The sequence below is a fragment of the Acipenser ruthenus genome, chromosome 10 (assembly GCF_902713425.1).
Source record: "Acipenser ruthenus chromosome 10, fAciRut3.2 maternal haplotype, whole genome shotgun sequence".
Classification (NCBI taxonomy): domain Eukaryota; kingdom Metazoa; phylum Chordata; class Actinopteri; order Acipenseriformes; family Acipenseridae; genus Acipenser; species Acipenser ruthenus.
In genome coordinates this window covers 24,047,769-24,069,814 of record NC_081198.1, presented here as the reverse complement: position 1 = coordinate 24,069,814, position 22,046 = coordinate 24,047,769, and the positions used below count along the sequence as shown (strand labels likewise).

Here is a 22,046-nt window from a genome sequence, read left to right as displayed (position 1 = left end):
TCCCCAAGTGGATGGTATATCCCCTGAAGCGCAGTCTATAGCTTTCCTCTGTGATGCCCAAGCGTTGCAGGATAGCGGTTTTTACTTTCTGGTAATCTTGCGCGTCTGCCGTGTCCAGTGCTCTGTAAGCGGCTTGAGCTTCTCCGGAGAGACATGGGGCCAGTTTCAATGCCCACAGCTCTTTTGGCCAAGCTGCTGCCTCCGCCATTCTTTCAAACGTTACTAAAAATGCTTCAGGGTCATCTTCAGTGGTCATTTTCAGGAGCTTGGGCTGGACTGCAAACATCCTGGCCACCGTGGCCTCCGTACTCCCTGGTGCCATCATCTTAGTCACCAGTGTGCCGAAAAACTGAGCCAGTTGTTCCTGTCTCTGCACCTCTCTGGCTTCTCGTTTCCCCTCCTGCTCTTGCATCCACCGTATCAGCTTGTCCACCTCCATATCCACACAATAAGTTTAGCTGTTGCCATCAGAGGGGCCCCACTTCTGGTACCACTTGTAGGCTTGCTGAATGCAGGCACCACTTTTTAATGTGGAATTAATCACAGGCGAACACAGGTTTGGTGGATCCGGGTGCTTTTATTTGGGGTCTTCAAGGGCATCAAAAACGGAAAACAAACAAAAACAAACCTATATCTTGCACAGGAATAGTTTAAAAAAAAAACTATTTTCAAGACAAACAAAAGGTTCCAACACGGCTCAGTCCTTCTCTCCTCAGTAACGATCCCCTGTCTAGTGACTGCTCAGCCTTTTTATATCACTGGGCTGGAGGAGATGCTTTTTAACTGCATCGGCTACAGGTGCTGGCCAATTGAGGCAATCACTAATCTATTCATTTTAATTAACGTCCCTAAATATGAGCACCTGTAGCCCATAGCCCACTTATCTCCTCCTGATCATTGCAGGCTGGTTCCAGAGCTGCCAGTGATCCCTCCTGTGCTGTTTGCTGGGTCCGGTCAGCCTCTCTCCGGCCCACCATATGCACCCCCTGCGGGTTGGCCTGTGAGATGGCTCACAATATATAATGAAATAACTAGATGGAACGGTGATGGACAAAGTCATAAGGGTACAATATGAACCAATGTAGATACATGCAATACACTACTTAAGTTTGCAGCATCAAAGGGACAGAACTAAATATGGAGCTTTTCTTTGACAGGGATGGATTTGTTAGAGGGCCAGTCGAGACCGATCACATGGGAGAACTTCCAGATCGTGGACAATGACAACATCCATGCAGTCTACCTAGTGACAGTGGATGGCCCACAGCACGGGCGACTCACAGTAAGAGGTAAGACTTCAATATAACATCATATTCTTGATCAAAAACAAGAAAGATACAAAAAGCAGATACAAAAGAAAAGAGAAAACAGAAACCAAAAACACTAAAACGCTACAAAGAAACGAAGTAAGAGCTAAAGAAACTCCTAAAATGGTCTGCATGGGTCCGAGATCTCAAACAGGCCCAATGTAAAATAAAGTACAAATCTCTTATCTTCTTACTTTGGCAGCATGGCTCATTTCAAAGTACTATTTTATTGAGTGTTTACGTATATACCAATGCTTGGACACGCCAGGCATGGAAAACAGCCAGATACCAACCTGACTGTATCTATTTATTTCTGAATAGTCTTTGGTATTCTACTGTACTTAGTTCCAGTAGTTCCAGCAAAGCTGCAAGAAAGTTACTGAATTGACCTTTATTTTATCAGTTTTATACCACAAACGAGGAATGACTAATTATATACGTTTTTATAAATTGGTAAGAATACAGGCAGAGGGAGCAATCTCATTGACTAACAAGTGTTGTAGCCTGTGCAGGTATGTTCCCATTCCAGCACAAAATCTTTCTGCCTGATAAACTTGACAACCAATTCACTCTGGGAGGGGTGGGGTAGGGTGGGGGTGACATTTTATAAGTGCAATATCACACTCCAGGGCATTCAAATACGGTCCACAATCTGTAAGCTGGGGCTGTTTAATAGCCCTTGGCCTAGGGGAGCAGATATTAGACCATATCTGAACACCCTGTTGTGTGTTATTGCTTTCATATACTATTACAAAGTAGTACAATAGCCACTGGATAGTGCATTCAATGACACAGCTGTAGGAACATTATTTATTAATATTGGTTTAAGATTGTTGTGTCTATTAGCTTATACTACTGGGATCGCATATGAAACCCCTTAAACAAAACAAAATAAATATTTCCATAGTAGTCATATTTAGTAAATATTTCCATAGTAGTCATATATAGTATTTCCATAGTAGTCACATTTCTTCAGGTGAGGGCGACCCTGACTCTAATTGAATAATGTTCATTTGCAAATGTTTCAGAACAATGGGGGTTTGTTCCAAATGTGTAGTTTAATAACACCGTGTAACAATTTTTTATTTATTTTTTGGTTCCTGGGTAGTAAGTGTTATTTCCTAACTGCTTATGCCTCAAAAGTATAGAAAATGGCTATTATTCCCCACAAAATTTGCTTTTGTGACCAGGACAGTGATATTTTGAAATGTACCTATTTCCAATGAGAAAACGGGTGAATTTTCGTTCACATAAAGTCAGAAAAAAACAACATATGAATCCAAATTAACATGTATTTATACTAAAGTAATACAGAAATGACTACAAAAGATTTAGAAGTGAGTAGTTTTTCGAGATTTACGATTATACTGTAAATCACTTTCACGAATCAGCCCCCAAATGTAGTCTCCCATCATGTTCTCATTATACTGTCCTTGGTAGCAGCGTTCAAAGTCCAGTATATCCTGGTGGAAGCGCTCGCCTTGATCCTCCGAGTACGCTCCCATGTTCTCCTTGAATTTATTAAGATGAGCATCAAGGATATGGACTTTGAGGGACATCCTACAGCCCATTGTGTCGTAGTTCTTCACCAGAGTCTCAACCAGCTCCACATAGTTTTTGGCCTTGTGATTGCCCAGGAAGCCCCGAACCACTGCGACAAAGCTGTTCCAAGCCGCTTTCTCCTTACTAGTGAGCTTCTTGGGGAATTCATTGCACTCCAGGATCTTCTTTTACAGTACTTTGGAAAAAAAATGTAACTACAGCTATGGCCAAAAGTTTTGCATCACCTAAAATTTTAGGTTTGAGACACCATATGAACATCATTTAGTCTTTTATCTAACATCATGTAATCAAAGACACTACAAAATGATATTGCAAAAGTCTACCAGAAGCCATAATAGTAGTACAGTATTTCACGCTAGATTTCAAAATGACAATTTTTTTTTATTTTTGTCAGTTTTTCATTATGTGTGGAAAACTATAAAGCGGTATGTAATTCAATGGGGCAGTTTACAAGCAACAGCTGAAAAGCGTGACAACAGATCTCTCGCGTTTTTTTGGTCATGACAGTTCTGCTTCCACGTTTACATGAGAGTTTATTTTAGAGAGAGAATTTAGTCGTCCAAATGCAAACAACCTCATTAATAATAAAATAATGGGAGGGTTTATTTAAATATCACCAACCGCGCTGAAAAGAGATGCTGCGCGATAAAGGATATCGTTCAAATAATGCATAGGGGTTTACATGAGGCTTTACGCGCTAGGCAAAGATGAAGAGAAGGTTACCCCCCATCTGTCTAGAATGCAAAAGTCTTGCAGTTAATACGGTTCATGCTGCCAAGAAGAAGAAAATAATAATAGTTATTACTATTATTGTTTAGAATTAGTTGTTCTAGAAATGGTAGATGTATCATGTGTACAAAAACCGACAGCACTCACCAATTCCCATTACTGATTTTCTTATGCTTCTTTGGCTACTGTTGTCCTTTCACACACCCATATATATTAGTCTTAACCAACTGCGTAACTGTTAATGTGCTAAACAAAAGTAGTACGCGTTCAGTAATCACAAATATGCGTTAATGTGGAACAAATATATTAAAAACAACTCATGATGTGTTGGTTTCAAACATTATGCAGAAAATGTGGAAACTTACACAAACGCTGTTAATATAATAAATACATAATTTGTGTGTATTTGCTAATTAGTTATAAGGGTATATAAAATCATAGGCCTACTTACAACGTAGTTGCGACAAAAATGGATGGATGGAGAAGACGCAGACAAACACTGGCTAGATGAAGTCTTGTATGGGAAGAACTCCTTCAGTCCCATGCAATGGGTTTGCAGGAAAGGAATTGCGCATCTATTGCTTTCTTATCTAGAGCTTTCTTTCCAGCAGAAACCTTCATCCACTTCGTTCCTATGTATAGAATTCTATTTGTGCATCGGCAGGAAAGACGAATGCGGGCGCATCATCGTCCCTCTGTTTGGTGGGAAGAGGTTGTGCTTCACGAGTCTTTCTCTGACGAACAATGGATTGAAACATTTCGGATCATCCGAGCTACATTTGACCAACTGGTGGAACTTGTACGGGTGGACATGGAGCCGTCAGCAATACATGTCCATACACCTGTGCGCTGCAGAAGCGAGTGGGTATTGCTCTGTACAAACTTCTCGGACCGCTGATTCGGCAGGACTGCGCACAGCAGAACGAGTGCCCACCTCAGCTGTGCAGAAATTCGGCGTGCAACGCAATCACCTCCTGGTGCTGTTGATCAGCGTGGTCCAGCCTTTCCAAAAGGTGGCTGTATTGCCGATCCTGCCTGGCAGCGGTGCGTGCAATCAGACGGTACATCCTTCTGTACTCCAGGCGCATCAGATGATGCGCCTGGATCAGCAGCTACAGCAGCTACAGCAGCTACAGCGTTCAAACCAACTTTAATTTAAAGAAGACCAACTTTAATTTAAAGAAGATCATTTGCGCATGACATGTCATGAATGCACTATAGTAGCGCGATTAAAACTTGCATGTAAACACCGCCAATGTTAATGTAACTTTATTCAGCAGGTTTCATTCGACTTTATGAAGCACAATACGTTAATGCTATAGGTGAAGCAAAACATTTGGCCAGAGCTGTAGTTACAGTTACAGTTACAATTAATTACTTTCCAGTCACAACTTTCTTTTTTCCAAGATATTTTTTCAGTTTGGTCAGGTTGCAGCTTGAAATATTCTTTGAAGAGCCAGCTATAGAACCCACTCGTTCCCTCCTCTGATGCCATTTTCTAGCAAGATGATATGAAATGTTCATGTTCATGTGACATGTAAGGGCACTGAAAAGCTTTCTGGTTTCTATGTTATTAAAAAAAATCCTGTTTTTTCAAATGTAACTAACAGTAACTATGTTATTTTTTCACATAAATGTAATGTGTTACCACATTTAGTTACCTACCATTACAGGTACATGTTACTGAAAAATGTAATCAGATTACAGTAATGCGTTACATGTAATGTCTATCTCCCCAACACTGTAATTGAATACCTGTGTTCATCAATGAAACAATTGATGGAGCAAGTCTATGGACTGCTTAATTGGATAATTAAGGAAATGGATGGAGCAGGATTAGAATGAAGTGAAAGACACACAAGTGAGTGCCACTGTGACATCATTTACTTAAATATATTGGAAACTAGCTTGTTTTTCTTTGCTTGATACAGTAGTCTCCAAGTAGAGGAACACCTCCTAAGAGAACACTTCGGCTTAGGGAACACCCTTGTGGTGAAACAGACCTTTCCCATTGGAAATGCTTTATTCAATCTATTCAAAACTGACTTGCGAGTGTCTTGAGGCACAGTGATTGGTTTATTTAATCTTTCCAGAACCATTGTCATTTGTCATTGCCTCATTCTTTATTCTGACCACCGTCAAAAGCAGATACTTCAAAGGCTCTGAACATAATTAGTATATTCATTCAAAGTCAAAGACTTTCACATGATGATTCTTTTGCTACGATTGAGGCCGAAGTGGCACGTTTTATTTCAAAGAACCAAAGACAGACTTCTATCTTATCATGTATGACAAAGTGAGGAGTTCCCCAATATTCTGGTCAGTCACTACACTATTCTGTGCAATAACTTTTGTGCATGTCTTGAATATTGCTCCTGTATTCATAATTAATCTAGAGCTGCTGCTACATTTTTTAACATGTGTAGGGGTGCTGTGTTAATATAATGCATGCTTGTCTTGAATAGTGGTCTCGTATTCATAATTACTGTTAGAGCCACTGCTGCATTTGTACCATATGTAGGGGTGCTCTATTCATTGCTTTTTTCTTACTTATTCTGTTCATTTCATATGTTGATGCACGTGCGTCATGACAAGTAATAAATACATTTGTATTAATTGATTCATATTGTGATTGGCCTTGGCATATTGTGTCCGATGGCCAATTCTGTCTTAGAGAACACTTTGGCTAAGAGAACACTTTGCTTGCTTCCTCTCAGCCAGAGACTACTGTATATGCATGTTTTCAACATGTTGGCCATCAGTATGAACAGTGTGCAGTTTGTGAAACATATGTAAGGTGGTTGCATGTGTTTGCCAATCAGGTGTAAAACATGTTGTCGTTGGTTTGCCAGGGGGGTTTTGCAAGACATTTGCAGAATGATGGCATCTGTCATTCCACTCCAGCACACTCAGAGTCCCGCTTTGTTTGAAGAATTGCTGAAACAGATTGCAAAGGCTTATGCCACTTTCACATGGCCAGATGCAAAACGAATGTCTTTGTGCTACCAGCTAATGCGAGTCACTTAATTTGAAAAGGAGAGAGGTGGCACCTCTTATGTGTGAGGATAATGTTAAGAAGAAAGACTTGTACAGAAAATCCAGTGCTGGTGCCATAGCTCTTGATAGCTTATAGCTAGGCATGCTCGTTTTTGAAGTTTATTTTTTCAGGGGCTCACAAAATACCGTAAAAGATCACTTTTAAGCAACATATTTATTTTTGGTTCTTTAAAATCATGAAACCAGTTAATTGTGCAGAGGATTGCAGGGGACATTTTTACCCCCCATACTATCCCTTCCAAAACTAAACACTGATTTCCCTAGTAAATACAGCAGACTAAATATGGCAACTGGCAATATATCAAACTACAAACCCAAAAGAATTATCTCCACAAACTGAAATCTACTACAGTATATTAAACTCAAACCAGCAAGCAGGCACTACAACAGGGGTTGACAGTAACAAACCCACCATACAAAAAGGGAAAAAATCATCCCCAGCAGATCAATGACTAGTTTCATACAATGGTGTAGGAGCCTGCAGGCCAAAACAGCTTCTGTCCACCGAAATCTCTGTCTCACTCAGTCCAGCCAGTCTCTCCTGAAACACACCCTGTCTAACCCACCTGCACCACTAAAAGGAACAAAGACAGGCTGAAAGAACTTGATCTTTTTAGCCTATAACAAACAGAGGGTAGAATTGATTGAAGTCTTAAACATAAATTATGAGATGATAGACTTAGGACAGAGGGTAGGAGACATTTCTTCACACAGGATGTGATGTAGTATGTACTGTATTTCAAAATAATATAGCTATTTTTGTCAGTTTGAAATATTTTAAAGAAAGTTATTTTTTCAAACAAGCTTAAATGTATGTCAAATCAAAGAATAAATTCATTACTTCTTGTGCATATGAACTGGAGAATGCAATCCAACACTTTTAAAACACAGTGTCCGCAGCAGCTGCAATGAGCTGTTGGTGCTGGAGGCGCCCATTTCCTTTCCAGCAGGATACATGGGACCCAAAAAAAGTACTTCACTTGGACTCCATCACATATGATTCCACTTGTCTGGGGATCGAACCCCTGACCAAATACAGGAATGCTTCAGCCAACCATTTGGATGGTCCAACGCCTTTAGCTAGTCAAATGCAAATCTGTTATTTCTTCCACAAAATGTCCTCTGTGTTGGATACCTGCATTTGGTTTTGGGCCTGATGCCCACAGCCACCTTTGGGCCCAATTACCACGTTACACAAGGACCTGTAGCCTTTTCCCTTTGGAAAAGTTTCTAATTAGGTTTAGAATTGACCATTCATCTCAAGCTGTCTGGTGACCTTCACCTTCTGTCTAACTGGCAAATAGGAAGGCCTATCCACAGTGTGGGCTGAAATACTGCAATTTAGAGGAGCGTCCCTTCTGCTAACTGTGAGGACAGGCTGGAGCTATGTGTTGCCTTCAGGCAATAGTAAACTCTTTCCTCTTTTTTGTAAATTTGTATCCAAGAAAAGTTTGAGGGCCTTGACAACTAAACTCAGCCAAAATCAGAAATGAACTCCCAATAACTTAAACTGAATAGTCTGTTGATTCATGCATTTATCAAAATAACCAGATATGGGTAATGCTGCCATCACTGTTGAGATATGAATGCACAGGTATACAGTCCTATCTTCATAACTATTATTTTTAAAGACAAATTGTGAATATAATCTGCATACATATTCTGTACAACTAACTCTTTAGCTTTGGCCAATTTAGCCCATGCATTACTTATGCAAGTTTTCTAACAATTACTCTAATGTAGGCTATTTCTTAGTAAACGTTTATATTACTATCTGAATTATATGGATCACACCACAGAACAATTATATTCTGGTAATTCCCTTTCAGATGTGCAAATGATAGCATGGAATAAGGATGCATGGTAGCAAATTAATTAATAGAAAAGTTGTAAAATAAAAGGAAGAATGTGTTTGGTGAGACTTATTGAATCATTTTGGTTTCCAAGTGGAGTACCAAGCTAAACGTAATTTGTCATGGCAATACACTACAGTATATTATTTACAAATAAAAAAATGTTTAACAGATTTGAAAATTTCAAACAGTTTATTAGACTAAGTAGGAAATAAACAACACTTTGAGTGGTTTATGCCACTTAAAAGATTTATTTCTAATTGATTTTTTTTTTGCTCTTTTGTTATGCTTAGTTCAAACATTTAAAATGTGTGTCTCTCATATTGTGGGAATGTTGTCATGAGTTTGAAATTCCACTTGCACAGACAAAAGTGTCTGTTGTAAGTAAGATAGTAGCAAGGACTATGTTTTAGATGTAGAACATGAAAGTTGCATTAGAAAAATAAAAATGCAAAAAACAAAGGAATGTGAACCAGGAACAGAGAGTAAAGATATCCTTGTTTTGCTGAACCTAAAACAAATGCAGATCTAAATATCATTGCCAGCAATTAGTTTTCAAGAAGTACTCAGGCAAAATGTAAGTGGGCTGTAAGCTTGTTGGAAGAATGGTAAATGAAAGAAATGCAAAGGCTGAGTTTACTCTAATGTCCATGTAATTGATGGATATTTACTAAGGGATGATGAAATTGCTGTTGTTCCTGAACCTGTCCAGAAGATAGTGAAATAAACATTGGGAGGTGTTTATATGGAAGTGAATTTGTAATTATGAAGGTATTATTGTATTATTGTTCTTTAACAATATTAAATGCTATACTGAAACCGCAAACCCTTTTCTAAGTGTTACGTTTGAAATGTGCAATATTATAATGAACTAGTTGATGAAATGATGGTTGCACAATAAAATGGTATTCGCTTTTCTGTTGAATTGTTCTGACTGTGGTTTGCTGACAAATCAAGTTTTCTGTGAATCAGCAATTTATCTGCTCCACACTCCCCTTCTCTTCAGAGCCACACAGCCACTTTTAATTGGAAGATTCGTAGAATTAATCAATCAAAAGATCAAAGGATGACATCATAGAAATGGTTTAACTATAATATAAAATCACTAGCTTTCAAGACTTTAAAAGTCTATTCTTTAGGTGTAAATGGAAATTTTAAGACATTTCATTTTAAATTATACCTGAAAAATAGACTTTTGAAGCCATGAAAGCTTGTGATTGAATATCACAATGAATACTACAGCTACGATTAAAAGTTTTGTATCAGCCTAAATAAATGTAAGAAATTAGTTTTAATGGAGATTTTTTCAATGTCTTCATCGAATGTATTAAGTTTATTGTTTATTATTTTTAAAGTAAGATATGATACTAATGCAATAGAAACATATCCTCGAAAGTTCCAAACTCAGGATGTATCGTTCATACATAGAGAGAAGCCATGGAGGGAAGTGCGCACTACTAACAATGACTTAAGAAAAACTGGGATCTCAAACCGGGATCTGATATAAAATTGTTTTTTGGAGGTATGGCCAAAAGTTTTGCAACACCCTATAGAATTAACACATTTTGCTTCATAAAGTAGAATGAAACCTGCTGAATAATGTTATGTTAACATATTGAATTACAATGTAGTTCTCCATATACTTAACGAAAAACTGACAAAAATTAAATTAAAAAATGTGTCCCTTGGGATGCCCCTCTGTCCCCACTATTTGTCACATGATCTGCCACAAGGGGCCTAGTTTCTTCTATTTACAATTGTTTCACTTCTCATAATTCCAGACCCCTCCCAGTGACTTATTTGGGATAGAGAACTTAGTAAGCTTGGTGTCATCCCCAAATCTAGAATTGATTATTGTAATGCACTTTTTTCTAGTGTCCCAAAACGTGTGGTACCCTGCTTGCAGCATGTTCAGAATACCGCCACTAGAATTCTGACTAAAACCAGAAAAAGTGAACGTATTAACCCTATTTTGGCCTCTTTAGACTGGCTCCCTGTACAGTATAGAATTGATTTTAAGATTTTGCTGTTAACTTACAAGGCCCTGAATGGATTAGCACCTAGTTATTTGCAGGAGTTACTGACCTTGTATCTTCCAAACCGCACTCTGAGATCACAGGATGTGGGGCTGCTGGTTATTCCTAGGGTCAACAAAAGCAACACGGGAGGTAGGACTTTTTCTTGTAGAGCTCCTACATTATGGAATGCTCTGCCTTCGTTTGTCAGGGAAGCTGGGACCATTATAGTTTTCAAGTCAAAACTAAAATGGCTTTTTTTTTATCTTAGTGGGTTTTAATGTCACTTTAAATGTGCTGCTTTTGTAATGTGTATAATGTAATTTAAATGGTCTGAGTGTGGCAGTTGCATGTTGTATACAGTTGTATACAAATGTATTGTGGTTTGTTCTTTTTTTCTGCTATGTACTGTACAGTGCTTTGCGATACTTTTGAATAAAAAGTGCCATATAAATGTAATAAATAAATAAATTAATAAATTAATAAATGGGATAGAATCTGGGATAACATCTTTGCATCATCCAAGAACTTGGCACACCAATTGATTAATTTTAATTTGACATGTAGATTTTATGCAACCACCTATCTGAAATTTCAAATGAAAATTGTCCCCGATCCTTTGTGCCAAGGATGCAGTCTAGGAACAGCTGGCAGCTATCTGCACATGTTTTGGGAATGTCCAAAATTGCCAAATTAATTGGAGTACAGGTGCTGCAGTGTCCCAGAGTGCTTCTTCTTGTGGATGATTCCCAACTGTCCCTTTCTTTACAGTCAAGGCGAATATTCCTAGCGGGTGTGACAGCAGCTAAGAAAACTATTTTGAAGGGATGGGTTGAGTCTGGAATATCTTTCAATTCTGTATGGCTTTGTTATTTAGTTGATTTCATATTACTGGAGAGAACTACGGCAAGGTTGCACTTTGCCAGCTCAGCCACAATTAATAATTGGTCTTCAGCAGCAAGTACTTTAAAGGCTCTGCTTTTTATTTTTTATTTTATGTTTCCACAGAAATACAACATTGTTCACAAAAAGAAATATTGAAAAATATGACATTTTGTAATCTAACATGAAATACTGTACTACCAGTGTGTCTTCTGGTAGACTTCTGCAATAACATTTTGTAGTTTCTGTGCTTACATGATGTTAAATAATTTTTATGATGCAAAACATTTGGCCATAGCTGTATATCAGTATCCAATCTTCTATTAGCACTATTACCTTGAATAACACAAGAAAAACAAATGTATTTTAATAAGCAATTGCTCATATTTTTCCGACAGGTGGCAAGGGTTTTATGTTCAAAGTTCAAGACATCAAAGATGGTACGGTGCGCTATCACCACTCTGACAGCGACACCACCAAAGACTACATCATCTTCCGCATCTCTGACGGGAGGCACAGCATTCGCCACAAGTTCCCCATCAACATCCTGCCCAAAGACGACACGCCCCCCTTCCTTATCAACAGCGTGGCGTTTGAGCTGGAGGAGGGTGGCAGCGTGCAGGTCCAGGAGTTCATGCTGCTGGCCTCAGACTTCGACTCCAGCGACGACTACATCCTCTACAGACTCACCAGCCCGCCGAGAGCCGGAGAGATTGTCAAGAAACACTCACCAGAACATTCAGGCAAGTGGAGACACCTTTGGGGAGTATACATGTGGGTACCTCCTTTATAAAAGTGAATACACAGCAGTAAAAGCAAGTCTAAAGCACAGACAAGAATGGAAAACCTTTGGGAATTCTGATAAAACCATGGCTCGCCCAGATCATACACTTAATAATTACTAAAAGAAACTAAATAAATTCATTCAGTGACAACTGTCTTTTTCAGTGTTGTAGTTTTCACCATGGAAAATCACACTAAATGCATAGGATAATCATGAGAAAAGCAATGTTAAATGCTAAATTAATAGAAAAATATACCATGTTAAATAATAATGGCTATCCTGAAAAATAGCCTGGTACTGTATATGGATTATGTCTTTTCAATGACATAAAAAAAAAATGTTCTCCTGTTATCTGTTATAAGTTGACCTGCTTTTGCAATCTATTTACTATTGGAACTGTGAGACAGCTCATTTTAACCAGCTGGAGCAGAGAGATTGAAATTATATTATAATTGACCATAAATGGATATAAAGGGATCTGGGAAGTATGTTTTATTTTTTGCTACCATAACCAGCCTCCTGGGGAACACTGCTTTTTGTTTTTCCAATGCACAGTATCTGCAATGGTGACTGCCAAGACTAATAGCATGTTGCATATAATCTCAGGTATCATTGAAACATACCTATTCTATAAGCCGTTATCAGACAGGCTAAAATAATTGAATCTATTCAGTCTTGAACAAAGAAGACTACGCGGTGATCTGATTCAAGCGTTCAAAATTCTAAAAGTTATCGACAATGTCGACCCAGGGGACTTTTTTGACCTGAAAAAAGAAACAAGGACCAGGGGTCACAAATGGAGATTAGATAAAGGGACATTCAGAACAGAAAATAGGAGGCACTGTTTTACACAGAGAATTGTGAGGGTCTGGAACCAACTCCCCAGTAATGTTGTTGAAGCTGACACCCTGGGATCCTTCAAGAAGCTGCTTGATGAGATTCTGGGATCAATAAGCTACTAACAACCAAATGAGCAAGATGGTCCGAATGGCCTCCTCTCATTTGTAAACTTTCTTATGTTCTTATGTTCTTAATACTAGGAACAATAAAGACATAATTTGAGTGAAATTATCTTGGACGTAATAAATAGCTCACTGTCATCAGGAGTAGTTCCCTCTGCCTTAAAAATGGCTGCTTAGGAAACCAAACCGGGCTCCCGAGTGGCGCATCCAGTAAAAGGCGCTCCGTGCAGAGTGCAGGATGTGCCCTATAGCCTGGAGATCACAAGTTTGAATCCAGGCTATGTCACAGCCGACCGTGACTGGGAGTTCCTAGGGGGCGCCGCACAATTTGCTGAGCGCTGCCCAGGGATTGAGGGCTTAGGTCGGCAGGGGAATCCATAGCTCACCACGCATCAGTGACCCCTGTGGCCGATAGGGCGCCTGTGGTTCTGCAGTGGAGCCGCCAGATCTGTGTTGTCCTCCGGCACTATAGGTCTGGTGTCATCGCTGTGGATCTGCAGTGCGAAAAATGATGGCTTGGCAGGAGCACGTTTCGGAGTACGCGTGTTCCAGCCACCTTTTCCAGAGTCGGCGGGGGGGTTGCGAGCGGTGAGCTGAGGATACTGATAATAATTGGGCATACTAAATTGGGGAGAAAACCGGGGTAAAAAATTGGCGACGACTAAATTTAAAAAAAAAAGAAACCAAACCTAGACCATACTGCTTTTAATTATTATAGACCTATTTCAACTCTGCCATTTCTAGCTAAGATTCTAGAAAAAGTAGTAGCAAACCAGCTGAATTCATTTCTCGAGGGTAACAAAGTGCTTAACGTTTCAGTGGGGTTTCTGTTCTGCGCACAGTACAGAGACTCATCAGAGTGGTGAATGATGTTCTGTTAAGTGCAGTCTCTAGCTCTGTATCTATTCTTGTTCTTTTAGATTTAAGTGCTGCCTTTGATACAGTGGACCATACCACTTTAATTGATCGTCTCAGAAGTTGGGTTGGACTGATATCGAGTCATATCTCGATAACAGACTGCAATTTGTTTCATTAGGAGAGTCTGTGTCTGGATTTTCATCGGTTGCCTGTGGCATTCCCCAAGGCTGTATACTCAGACCCATTATTTTCTCTTTGTACATGTTACCACTGGGTGAGAAACACGGTGTTAACTTTCACAGCTATGCCGATGACACACAGCTTTACATCTCTGTAAAACCTGATGATACCCTGGCTGTATCAGCCTTAGCTGAATGCTTTACTGATGTGGAGGTTCCAACATTTTAAACTCTGATAAGTCAGAGGTTCTTTTATTAGGTTTTCAGCAGCAACTAGAAGAAACTAAATCTCTAAAAATAGATATCTGACCACAAACATAAAAATGGAAGTGAAAAATCTAGGCGTCTTATTTGACTCTGAGTAATCTTTTGAGTCGCATATTCGCAATGTCACCAAAGTGTCCTTTTACAATGCTAAAATGAGGTCATTTCTCTCTTTGTCTGATGCTGAGAAACAAATTCATGCTTTTGTGTCTTCCCGATTTGACTATTGCAATGCTCTATGCACTGGGCTTCTGGGTCACGCCTTAAATTGCCTGCAGCTGATACAGAATGCAGCTGCTAGGCTTCTCAAAGAATGAAAAAATGAGCCCATATAAAACCTGTGCTGCCGTCACTGCACTGGCTGTCAGTGAAGTTTAGAGTTGATTTTCAAATGTTACTTCTGACTTATAAAACACTTAAAGGTCTGGCACCAGATCATATAAAGGAACTTCTAGTCAAATATATACCTTCTCGTGATTTAAGATCAGCTGATGCAGGACTTTTGTGCCTCCCACATTTGTACACCAAAAGGAAGGGAGAGAGAGCTTTTAGCCACTATGTTCCCAGACAAGAATATCAATATTTTCATTTTTGTAAAACTAAACAATTGGAACAATTAATGTCATGAATCTAAGTGTCACTTTACTCTTCATTCTCTTACAGGATAGACGTGTATTTCTTGGTAGCCACTATTACAGTAACCTTTTGGGGTACCAAAATACTTATTTAGCCCTAATGATAGATGTAGAGTGACCACTAAGTATTCAAGGTAAAAGCAGTTGAATAGGTCAACCAGTCGCCAATGTAAAAAAAAAATCTATTAATAAATGTATTTATATGTCTTTGATAATGACTATAAACTGCTTGTAATTTTTTGAATGTCATTGTGACAGGATGGCGCAAGAGATGAGGCCCAGAGACAGACTGCAGTTCAAACAAAATACTTTTATTAAACAAAAAACACAAAATAAACAGGCACGAGGGCCAAACAAAAGATTTTTAAAACACAAACAATAAACACAAAGTAAAACTTACAGAAAATAAATCTTCCAGGCTGAGCTTAGCCTTCACTGGACTGCAAACATTAAAAAAAACAGCACACAAAGAAAAAACCAGCAAGCAACAAAAAACACACTTACTTCCTCAGCTACCTCTCTCTAATGAGGAGCTGAGGTCTCCTTTTATGTCAGATGGCTGGATACTGATTGATTTTTAATGATTCCCACCTGACACAATAAACCTGGGCAGGGAGGAGAATTTAACCCCATCCCTGCCAATATTTACAAGGGCAGAGCCCTGCTCTGCCACAGTCATTCATAGGTTAATGGATTGCAACCGCAACTGCAGTTCCACAGGGTTAACAGTGACTTCACAATCCCATCACGGGCAATGAGTTGACTATCATATCAACTGCACTTCCACAGGGTTCACAGTGACTTCACAATCCCGTCACCAGCAATGAGTTGACTACCATATCAACTGTCTCTTTGCTATTTGATTTAGGAACATAAGAACATTTACAAACAAGGGGAGGCCATTCAGCCCGAATAAGCTCATCCAATTCCTAGCAGCTGATTGATCTCAGAACTTTAAAGGATCTTGTCGACTATTTGACTATTCAGTGCTACACCTAGCTTATAACAATTTGGAGTAAAATGGTTCTACAACAGGTTCTTCTCAATATTGTATTCAATTTACTCTCGAAAATAGATTTTTTTTTTGCTGCATTCTGAATTTAGAATCTAGTTTGAAGCCAAAAATAGCAATTCTGCCACAAAAGTGGTCTTAAATGTACAATATTCTCTTGTATACATTGACAAGTATTTAGTTAAAAGGAATTGTGTGGCCAATCATTTCTAGTTGAAGGATTAATATTTCTGTTGAGCAGACAGGGTTTCCGGTGGTTAAAGTGTTGTTTATGTGATAGTCCGAATTGTAATCTGGTTTCCTCATTCCTTGTTGCCTAGGTACCCCTGTGCTGAGCTTCCTGCAGAGAGACCTGTTTCACGGACTAATCTACTACCACCACCTGGGGGCTGAGGTCTTCGAGGACTCCTTTGACTTCACCCTGTCCGACAGCCACGATCCCCCCAACCTCTCACAGACCCATGTCAGTTGGTTCCACCGTTACCACATTGTGTCAAATACAATATAAGCATATACAACAAACAAATGCTATATAAACATGTGTGAAAAAAACTCATATTTTTACCTTTTTTTGCTGATTTCTGTTAGGCACACGTGTTTATATTTTCATTTTGCACATACTGTATGTTTACTGTACAGATTTGCATATGCACTGTCATTATAGTTTAGGAAATGTAAATATTTATAGCATATAAATAATGTAGTAGCTGTTGCGACTGATTAGATCAGATATTAGCCAGTGCTTTAATGAGTTGCAAAGAACTGTAGGAATATGTTTTGATCATGCTGAAATAGTCCAATATTTATGCTTCTGTTTATAGATTTACTAAAGTCAAGGTTTGCAGAGCTGCTCAGTCACCATTTACAGGGCAGGAAAACTGAAGAAAAATGTAGTTATGGTAGAGGGAGATTTAGACAGGCCAGGGTTTGCACAGGTCTGTGTTGGGATTTTTGCAAGAAAGCAATTGTAGATAACCAAAAAGAGAGTAATTTTAAGAGGAGAAAGTTGGGGCCAAGGACTCAGTGGGGTGCCAGAGGGCTATTTTGGGTCTACTTTATTAGGCTACTGCAGTTCAATTTAAACTTTTATCCTTCAGTTTCTGATTTTCTTTTTTTTTTTGCTCCATCAATTCGACAGACGGTGGTGATACACATATCTCCTGTGAAAGACCAGCTGCCTAAGGAAGTCTCCGATAGTGTGCGTTCTATTGTCGTCAAGGAAACGGAGATCGCCTACATCACCAAGAGTCACCTGCACTTCAGGGACACTGAGTCTGCAGACACTGACCTCATGTACTTTGTGACCAAACCCTGCTTCTCCCCAAGATCACCTGGGTAGATTCTCCTGTCTTGCACTCTGAACATGCTTTCAAATTTGATGTATTTTCTGAAAGGAGAGTGGTGTTGTGGTCCTCAGTATGGTGCAGGGTGCTAGTGCTGTAATCCTGAGAGCTGTGTTCTGTCTGTTGCAGGGTATATGACGCTGGGAAACTGTTCTATACAGACAGCATGAGCTCCATGAAGAAGGATACTTCTGTCCCAGTGCTTAAGTCCTTCACTCAGGTACAGTCGACTCAAGGAAAGAATTCAAAGCATCTCACACACAAATCCTTCCAATGTCAGTCTAAATTGTTTAGTGCTACAGACAAGAGGAGGCCATTCGGCCCGGTTGCTTATAAGGTGATTGATCTCAGAACTTCAAGTTGGGTCTTAAAGTATCCTAATGATCAATAACCATTAATAACTAGGTAACCCATTCCATACCCTCACCACTCTATGTGTGAAGTGCCTTCTACCCTCTGTCTTGTGTGTCTCTGACTCATTTCCAGCTGTCTCCTTTGGTCCTGACTTCTATGCTGCACCTAAAGTTTTGGTTAGGATTAACTTTGTCAACTCCCTTTCAGAATTTAAAAACATCAATCAAGTTCCCCCTAATTCTTCATTGTTCTAGGCTGAAGTGATTCTGTTCCTCAACCTATAATAGCTCATTCTTTAAGCCCTGGGATTAGACTGGTATCTCTCACTTGGACTCTCTTAAAAGACAATTGCACTGTCTACAGCCAAGTATGTCATTATTTACCAGCCTCAACCATAGGGACTGCACCTGAAAAGACACCTAAAACTTTTCTGACGTGAGGAGGTTTTAAACACTAGGAGTGTGCTACTGTATTATGTATGTCCTGTCTGTGGGAACTGTGAATTATTAAATTAAAAATCTACAGAAAATCAAAGGGAGGGGACAGAAATTATAGCTTGTAGAGTCTTTTCAGAAGCAGAACCAGTGTTTGATTTGCTGGATTACTTAGGCCTGGTAAGTAAAGGTCGACAAGCAAAAGCAACAATATACAAAGACAAATAACACAGTTAATAAGATATTAAAGAGGTAGGAAATTAGATACAGTATTACAAAAAAAAAAAATTCTATAGACTACTCCTTATTTTTTTCCACATTTAGAAAGTCATCAGTCCAGTTGTGTGCCTAGCAGCAGGCCATTACCCATGTGCTGCCTGCCTCTCTCTCTAGCATGCTGTAAACCACTTGAAGGTCGGCTACATGCCCCCACAGATGGACATCGGGCCCGAGCCCCTCTTCGTGCAGTTTGTCTTTACCGTGACTGACCAGCAGGGCGGCGAACTCACAGGGCTGATCTTCAACATCACCGTCACACCTGTGGACAACCAACAACCTGAGGTACACTAATACCTGGCCTCCAGACCCAGAGTTCACAAGTAAACAGTGCACAGCTATGGACAAAAGTTTTGCATCTGTTAGAATTTTAGACATCATTTAAAAAAAAATACATAATTTAGATATTTTATTTAACATCATGTAATCAAAGAAACTACAAAATGATTTTGCACTAGTCTACAGGAAGTCATTATAGCTGTACAGTAGGTCGTGTTAGATTTCGAAATGTCACATTTTTCAATTTTTGTATAAGGAAAACTACAAAGCGGTATGTAATTCAATGTGTTAATGTAACATTATTCAGCAGGTTTCATTCAACTTTATGAAGTAGAATGAGTTAATTCTATAGGGTGATGCAGGCCACAGCTGTACAGTGAGTAGACCCCGGAGTCAGCTGAATTCAGGTTCTGACTAACTTGAAGAAATTGTGACTGGTTAATCTGACTAGCTGAAAAAATACAACTTCATCTTAGCTGCAGATTTTCAGATGACTTTTTCAACATAGATCTGACAATGCAACAAAAAAACAGGGTAACACATGGACATATTATGAATTAATATTAATAATTGTGGCTGCATACTTACTAGCAAGGGTCAAATCACTGATCTAAGGGTTTTGGCTAGCCTGTCAAAACCCCAGCCCCTCACAGGCAATTTCCGCCTGGGGGGCTGTGCCCTTAAATAAATCACAATATCTTCCAAAGTATAGACAGCACAGGCATGGTTCAGGGCTTGAATTCAAGGTAACCCCTTGGGCATCAAGACTAAAACCTCAGGTGTGATAAAAGTCTTACTCAGTACCACACTGGAAGGAGATATCCAGAAAAAATACATAAAAAAACAACAAACGCTTTTCATTTTTTATGTTCTATAGTCATTTTTTCAACTTGTAGCATATGAAAAGAGCCAGATTTTTGGAACTGTTTGAACAAAGGGATCAAATTCTACAGGAGTTTTAACAAAGCTAAGCCCAAGGGTCCCCAAATCTCTCCAAAAATAAACATTGTGTAAATCTTTATGTCCAGTGATACACTAAGTTCTAAAATAACTTCTGGCACCTCACATGCTATCCATTGCCACATGCATTAGCCTTTGTAAGGCTTTTTTTTCCCCTTATCTCATTCAAGAGGTGGGCGTGTTTGTTTGCACATCGATTACTCTGTAATGGATTGGGCTACAAACAAAGTAAAGGTATGAATGGAAAGCTTGTGACCTCCCCTACAACGTGATCAGGGAGACTTCACCGTCATCAAGGTTGTAAGACCAGAGCAGCAAAACGCAAGCTAGTCGATCGCATTTGTTTTGGAAGCATGGGGGTACTAGACACATTGCGAATGGGATATCTCAGCGGTGAAATGACGGATTCGAAAAATTCCTTCACGGTTTGACGGTAGGAAAACAACGATTTTGATATTCATCAGCTTTTTTTCTCTTTTGCTTTTGTAATAATATTACAAATGAGTTATGAAATATAATGTTTACGTGCAGTTCCGTGTTCCGTCCGCGGGACTAGAGGGCGTAAGTAAGGAAACGCTAGTAAATGTATTCTTTTTTGTCGAGTAACTGTGTTTTTTTGCCATGGAATGGGAATCTTCTTTTGGCGCCAAGTTAAGGTAAACAAAGGGCCAACCAATAGAATGTTAGTAGAGGCTGGCAAGAGGCGGTTTCTCTGACAACCAGTAGCAGCACCCAGTCAGGGTCAGTTAAAATGTTTGCGGAGTTGACAGAAAACTGGCAGTGTTTGGCCATTTAAAGTCTCGCAATGGTTCCAGTATTTTATGACTTAGCTTGGTGTTTACCAAATCCGACTGACGACGTCTTAAAGGACCCCAATTATAATTATATTGTCTCCACTTCATTTCCATCTACGTCCTCTGGTTCTGGTTTCTGTGCTGAGTTTAAAGTATTAAGAGTTTGTTAACTCCTTTTAAGATGAACCCTAGTTTCCTTTTCTGTCCCACTCCAGATTTTCACCAATCAGATGAAAGCAGAGGAGGGTTCTGGGTGCTTCATCACTCCGGAGAACCTGCTGGTGAGGGACGTAGATTCCAGGAAGGAGGATCTGAGGGTGCAGCTGAAGAGGAGACCCCAGCACGGGGCCATCGAGCTGCAGGGACTGGCCATGCTGGAGGGGGACTTCTTCACATTGCAGGACCTACAGGCGTTCAAAGTCAGGTGATACCCTCACAGGACATCCCCCCTTCATTATGGCATCTCTTGAAAGGAAGCAGCTTCAAATTAATTCCACATGTTGTTATGATGTTTGCATCCATTCCTAATGCAATTCCATTATGGTATTTCACTTTTTGATATTTCTTGTGTTGTGGTGCTTTTTCAGCAGTTCATGGTGGCTCTGGTTGGCTGCCATGGACACCCCAGGCTAGATTAGATGTTTGTATAGAAGTAAGAGCCAATGGCATCTAATGAAACAATACAAAGGATGCTTTTTTTGTGCAGATGGCACTGGCTGGTATTACACTTTTATAAAGACACTTTCGGTGATCTAGTCTATGACAGGCAACTAGAACAGAGAGCTAAGCACCTAACAAAGAAAATAGCACAAAATAAAAAATGCACAATATTTGAATAATTAGAATACGAACCCACCAGAATGACTATAACAGTTGTAAAAAATGAAAGAAACAAAAAACAGATATTATAGTGCTAATCTCACAAACACAGTGTAGGTAGAATTTGATTACACTATACCCCAAAAGCAACATTATATTCTAATAGGAACATTTTATACCGTTTTTATATTTTATTTTATTTTTTTAATCATTCCATGATATTAATTCTAATCGTCATTTAATCCAGTTTGAGAATAGATATTGGGAATTTCATAAAGTTGCCAGCAATCTCAGAATTTAACATACAGGCCACTATAAAAAAAGGCTTGCCTTGGGGATGTGTGCTGATAATGCCTTCTCCCCTGAAACGTTTGTTAAAGATTTGAAATAGAAAGTCTTTAACAAACTGTTTCAAAAGGGAAGAAATTACCAGTGCACCCCTAGTGGCCATTTTGATATCTGCCTCGTTACAGAAATTCCACCTTGCTGAAACAGTGCTGTTCAAGAAATAATGGCCCCATTCTGTGTCCAGGTACCAACATGACGACTCAGAAACCCTCGAAGATGCAGTGGTGTTCACGGCTACTGATGGCTTCAACTCTGCAGATGGGGTGCTTATAGCACAGGTAATTGGTCACCCCACTCCAGGCTATGACGTGTACATCTGAGTGGGGTTGTTTTTTAGAT

At 39.4% G+C, this 22,046-nt stretch overlaps 1 protein-coding gene across 2 annotated transcripts in view; it reads left to right on the top strand.

The window, feature by feature from the left end:
- frem1b (Fras1 related extracellular matrix 1b) overlaps positions 1 to 22,046 on the top strand; it is a 157,792-nt gene that overhangs the window by 48,029 nt on the left and 87,717 nt on the right. For both annotated transcript variants that reach the window (XM_059031962.1, XM_034017493.3), the window contains 8 exons: positions 1,158 to 1,289; positions 11,805 to 12,149; positions 16,421 to 16,563; positions 17,239 to 17,435; positions 17,573 to 17,663; positions 18,625 to 18,792; positions 20,756 to 20,964; positions 21,892 to 21,985. In XM_059031962.1, the coding sequence (XP_058887945.1) occupies positions 1,158 to 1,289; positions 11,805 to 12,149; positions 16,421 to 16,563; positions 17,239 to 17,435; positions 17,573 to 17,663; positions 18,625 to 18,792; positions 20,756 to 20,964; positions 21,892 to 21,985 (1,379 nt within the window). The remainder of the gene's footprint in view (positions 1 to 1,157; positions 1,290 to 11,804; positions 12,150 to 16,420; positions 16,564 to 17,238; positions 17,436 to 17,572; positions 17,664 to 18,624; positions 18,793 to 20,755; positions 20,965 to 21,891; positions 21,986 to 22,046) is intronic.